The 5,871-nt window shown below is 34.7% G+C and overlaps 1 protein-coding gene across 1 annotated transcript; it reads right to left on the reverse strand.

Annotated features, from left to right (window-relative positions):
* Positions 1 to 22: 22 nt before the first annotated feature.
* On the reverse strand, positions 23 to 5,444 carry LOC141332182 (uncharacterized). The gene is made up of 5 exons (XM_073837291.1): positions 5,281 to 5,444; positions 3,209 to 3,747; positions 2,951 to 3,070; positions 2,339 to 2,408; positions 23 to 1,857 (listed from the first exon to the last, which is right to left on the reverse strand). The coding sequence occupies exons 1-5, from the start codon at positions 5,324 to 5,326 to the stop codon at positions 1,637 to 1,639; spliced, it is 996 nt and encodes a 331-aa protein (XP_073693392.1). The 5' UTR covers positions 5,327 to 5,444; the 3' UTR covers positions 23 to 1,636.
* Positions 5,445 to 5,871: the final 427 nt, after the last annotated feature.

A 5,871-nucleotide genomic window follows, 5' to 3' on the forward strand; every position in this document is an offset into this window, starting at 1 on the left:
CCTAATTCTGAGAAATAAAGTCGCAATTGTATGATACATAAACTTGCAATTCTGAGAAATAAAGTCAGAATTGTGTGATATATAAAGTCGCAATTCTGAGAAATAAAGTCAGAATTGTGTGATATATAAAGTCCTAATTCTGAGAAATAAAGTCGCAATTGTATGATATAAACTCACAATTGCGAGTTATAAAGTCAAAATTGCGAGATATAAACTTGCAATTCTGAGAAATAAAGTCAGAATTGTGTGATATATAAAGTCGCAATTCTGAGAAATAAAGTCAAATTGTATGATATAAACTTGCAATTCTGAGAAATAAAGTCGCAATTGTATGATACATAAACTTGCAATTCTGAGAAATAAAGTTGCAATTGTATGATACATAAACTTGCAATTCTGAGAAATAAAGTCAGAATTGTGTGATATATAAAGTCGCAATTCTGAGAAATAAAGTCAGAATTGTGTGATATATAAAGTCCTAATTCTGAGAAATAAAGTCGCAATTGTATGATATAAACTCACAATTGCGAGTTATAAAGTCAAAATTGCGAGATATAAACTTGCAATTCTGAGAAATAAAGTCAGAATTGTGTGATATATAAAGTCGCAATTCTGAGAAATAGTCAAATTGTATGATATAAACTTGCAATTCTGAGAAATAAAGTCGCAATTGTATGATACATAAACTTGCAATTCTGAGAAATAAAGTCAGAATTGTGTGGTATATAGTCGCAATTCTGAGAAATAAAGTCAGAATTGTGTGGTATATAGTCGCAATTCTGAGAAATAAAGTCAGAATTGTGTGATATATAAAGTCGCAATTCTGAGAAATAGTCGCAATTGTATGATATAAACTCACAATTGCGAGTTATAAAGTCAGAATTGCGAGATATAAACTTGCAATTCCGAGAAATAGTCAGAATTGTGTGATATATAAAGTCGCAATTCTGAGAAATAGTCAAATTGTATGATAAAAACTTGCAATTCTGAGAAATAAAGTCAGAATTGTGTGATATATAAAGTCGCAATTCTGAGAAATAAAGTCGCATTTGTATGATATAAACTCACAATTGCTAGTTATAAAGTCAGAATTGCTAAATATAAACTTGCAATTCTGAGAAATAAAGTCAGAATTGCGAGATATAAACTCGCAATTCTGTGAATTCTTCAGAATTGCGAGTTTATATTTCAGAATTCTGAGAAAAAAAGTCAAAATTGTGAGATAAGTCGCAATAACCTTTTTGTATTTAGTGGCGGAAGCAGCTTCCATAGAAATACACAACACATATACATAATACTTATAAACAGGTGGCCAGTAACATGCTCATTTTCAGTTATATAATATTTTAAAGATAATAGTTTAATTTGCATGACTTTCAAAGCTAACAAATCATGTCAAGTTATAAAAAAACCAATTAAAAAGTAGCAGACTTTCATTAAAAAAAATACATGCAGGGAATAGATACACATTAGTTAATAATATGTTAGGTGCCCTTTGGACTTAGTATCAGTTGTATAGTCATCTGGCTGGTCTAACCGGCTCATTTGCATTGCCATGACACTTTTGCTACAATCTTTGTAAACAAGCTTCATGAAGTATCTAGGACATATGGTAAACTGTGCAAAAATCTAGGAATCAAAGATGTAGCTTGTTGTGCTGTTGCAACATCGTCACTCTATACTTACGTGGTCCGAATTGTTTGTCTTTGATTTCGAAGGCCTGAAATCTGTTATGCGTCAGATCCAGACTCACACCATTCCCCATGTACACCGTCTCAGCCTGGCAGGAGTAAGAGTGACCCAGATCTGCGGAAAACAGCTCGAGAGACCTGTTCTCCCCTGAGTAACTCTTTGACACTTTGTTCACAAAAATAAAAATAAAAATAATTTGATTAGTATTAGCATGGTTGTGCACAAAATGACAAGAACATTATCCTGTTCTCAATCCCACAAACATAATTGTGATAGTCAAAACACTTCCATTACCACTCTTGTTTTATTCACACAGACAAAACAACTAAATATGTACAAGTTCTTATGCAAGGTCACAAGAATTTTTCACAAGGATGAAAGGATGATATTTACGGTAACCAAAAGACACTAACACTTCCTTATTCTTTCTTGTCAGAATGTGACATTTGCTGTTGCCAAACTGGTTGACCTGCATGGTCTAGTGTTATTGAGGCTTGGCTATTTATATCATTTTAAAAAGTTTTTGAAGCAAGAATTCTGTCACTCTTGATTTAACTATCCAGATAAAAGTCCAAAGTCCTGCAGAAAATGAGGATGTGTATTGTTGTGGGTGAATGGTACTAGTCATTTATGGCCGGGAACTTACCTCCTGTTTTGAAAGCATAGGTCAAGTCGAACTGCACAAATCTGAGATAGGCCTTTTTTGTTGTGTCATTCTGTAAAGTAAAAAAAAAAAATGATAATTAGGATGTTAACAAAAATACACCTGGTGCCTCCTTGTGAGCCTGTTGGCTCAGGTTGCTATCAGACAGAAAATAAATAACGCAGTCTTTTATACTTCCTCTAAAGTGCCTCTAAGTTCCTGTTTTTCAGGCCACACAAGCTCAGGTTGTACTGTAAGATACATAAACTCTTTTCACAGACTAACTGCAATGCTAAAACAATCTTCTAGATTAAAAAAGGTTGATATAGTTTATGAAATCTTTTCTTGGCACTTTTTGAAGCACAACGAAGTGAACAAGTAGTTTGTTTTTGAAAAACAAACTAGAGCTGCCTGATTAATTAGTCACGATTAATCGATTTCAGTTTGCATAATTTATGTTTGTGTACTGTGTATATTTGTTATGTATATATAAATACACACACTTATGTATATATTTAAAAATATTTGTATGTATTGTATATCATATAGTATGCAAACATAAACTTTTAATCGATTAATCGCGACTGATCGTTTTGCAGCAATAAACAGACTTACTTTTTGAAATTGTACAGAAATACCGCCTTCAGGGAATGAAAGCATGAGATTAACCACTTTATCCTGGCATTCTCCACTGACATTAGTTTTGCTCGGCTGAACGATGAATGTGCCATTTACCTAGAGAGACAGAAATGTTTCAGATCAACAGATAATATTTATATGAAATATAGAAAAAAAAATCATGGTAGACATTGTGAAAGATATAAGAATCATATCTGGATGTAGATGTCTCACTCCAGGTAAAAAACATCTTACCTCACTGGTGTTCACACGGATCCCGATTGCCATGTCAAGCATAATGCATATTTTGCCATCTTTATCAGTATAGTTATATTTCCCTATTGTCACATTGGTAGGTGGTGTTGGTACTGGTATTGGAGTTGTTGTGTTCGGGTGTGGGGTTGTTGTGTTCGGGTGTGGGGTTGTTGTGTTCGCGTGTGGGGTTGTTGTGTTCGGGTGTGGGGTTGTTGTATTCGGGTGTAGGGTTGTTGTGTTCGGGTGTAGGGTTGTTGTGTTCGGGTGTAGGGTTGTTGTATGCGGGTGTAGGGTTGTTGTATGCGGGTGTAGGGTTGTTGTGTTCGGGTGTAGGGTTGTTGTGTTCGGGTGTAGGGTTGTTGTATTCGGGTGTAGGGTTGTTGTATTCGGGTGTAGGGTTGTTGTATTCGGGTGTAGGGTTGTTGTGTTCGGGTGTAGGGTTGTTGTGTTCGGGTGTGAGGTTGTTGTGTTCGGGTGTGAGGTTGTTGCATTCGAGATGCGGTCCATATAAGATAAACTGTATCCACCTGAAGTGAGAGCTGAGGAGAAAGATGCACATAGACAATGTGAGAAATTTTGAACCCAACTGGAAGATAAATATGAAAAAACCTTCAGTGAACAACTATTCAGACAACAAAGCAAAACAGTAATTGCCTCTATAAAAATCATTCACTAGGTTTGAGAAAAAGAAAGCAGCGTCCATCTGTTCTACACATGGAGTGCTATTTACATACATTCACTTCCTCCCTATTGTGCGCTGTCACAAGTGCACAGACTTCAAAATTTCCCAACAGGGAAATGTGATAACTCACATCAGCCGATTTCACGTGATGTGTGATCGTTAGCTTAGCCGCATAAAAGAAATGTAAGTGCTGACAAAAGTGACTGACTTTCTCTTTGGTTTAGGGAAAGCTTTGCTTCATTTACCAGTTCACCAGATCGAAGTACACTTGCGCTAATGAAAAGTAAATATACGAAAATGTATTTTAAATACATTTATTTCATGCCAAGTATACTACAAATACATTTACATTTATGGACTTAATAAAAATACTTTGCAATTGTACTTTTAGTACACTAAACTGATATATTTAGAGTCTGCTAAATGGAACGAATTTTGGAAAATGCATTTTTATTGTGTGGAAGCAGTGCTGAAGTAAAGATATACTTATGTATAAGTAAGTAAGTATTCACTATTTTGCATTTAAAGACAGATATTATTTAAAGATCATACAGTCCTCAGCAATAGTGACATTCAAATATATTTTAGGCTTAAGAAGTGTACATTGTGCACAGATAGTACTCCAAAGAAAATTTAATTACATTTTTTTATATCAGTAAGTCTCGAGAGATATGTCAGTAAATATGTTAAAACGTTAAAAGAACTATACTTGAACTATATTTTGTATAAAATAAACTGCATTTTAAATCTATTACTTTTTTACTAGGGCGCGAACACTTATGAACTGCACTTGTCCATTTTAATTATGACAAGATAAGAGAAAATATACAAATATATATATATATATATATATAAAGATAACTGAATTGTGAGCAAACTTAAAAGCTTACTTAAGTATGGTGCTATGTCCAAACAAGGTGCAATAAAACAGCTTGATTTCAGCAATAAGGAAGTGGCTGTGTTCATATATGTTACTGTAACACAAAATCTGATTAATATTGTTAAAAATTTGACCTTAGGTTTTATTTTACCGGCGTTTTGTTTTAATGGCCTATTCAAGTCAAGCATAGATCGAAAGTACGGCATTTCCGAAAAGTATGTCAAATTACAAATCTCTTTCTTGTCTTTTTATTTGAGTTAGGTTAAACCTGAGTCGAAATTTTAAATATGAATTAGATTTTAGGTCACAGTTGGAACTCAACCACTTCCTTATTGCTGAAATCAGTCTGTTTTATATTGGTTTGCATCTTTTCTTTGTACATTGTACATCCGTAATCATTCAGTACTATGGTATGTCAAAGTACATAAATTCCACAGTATTTAATTAATGGTGAACACGTGGTAGATGCATATTTCAAATCGAGTAATGCAGTAAAATAATCTACTACACCTGTTGCAGCAATGCAAAGCGCGATCAGTAATAATCCGTGTTTCATTTTCGCCCTTATTCCGATGTACTTGACACAAAAAACTCGGTGGACTGTGAGCTGTAAAGCGGAGCAAGCATCTGGTGTTGACAGCCTGTCGCACCCTGCAACTTATTCGCCTGAAACGAAACCACTGATAAAGTGAAGGAAGTTCAACCTTTCCACACCAGCTTCGTGCGTTTGTCCAATCACAGTTCTAGTGAGGCTTCAGCGTCCCAGAAATTCAATACAGTGACCAGTGTTGCCAACTTAGCAATTTTGTTGCTAGATTTAGCAACTTTTCATACTACCCTAGCAACTTTTTTTTCAAAAAGCACCTAGCAACAAATTTAGCAATTTTTAACATTCATTTGGCTACTTTTAGCAATTTTTAAAAAGTGACTCAAATCAAAAGAGCAGTGGCTGCAGGCTTTACTCAGTAGAGTGTGGGGGTGGGGCTACATAAGGTCTAAATAGCCAGGCACAGCTGCAGCAGCAAAATTTGTTGGCTGAGTGCAACAGCAGTAGCACACATTTCACATTTTTAAGTGAATTAATTAAGAGTAACCACAGTT

The sequence above is a fragment of the Garra rufa genome, chromosome 3 (assembly GCF_049309525.1).
Source record: "Garra rufa chromosome 3, GarRuf1.0, whole genome shotgun sequence".
NCBI classification, from domain to species: domain Eukaryota; kingdom Metazoa; phylum Chordata; class Actinopteri; order Cypriniformes; family Cyprinidae; genus Garra; species Garra rufa.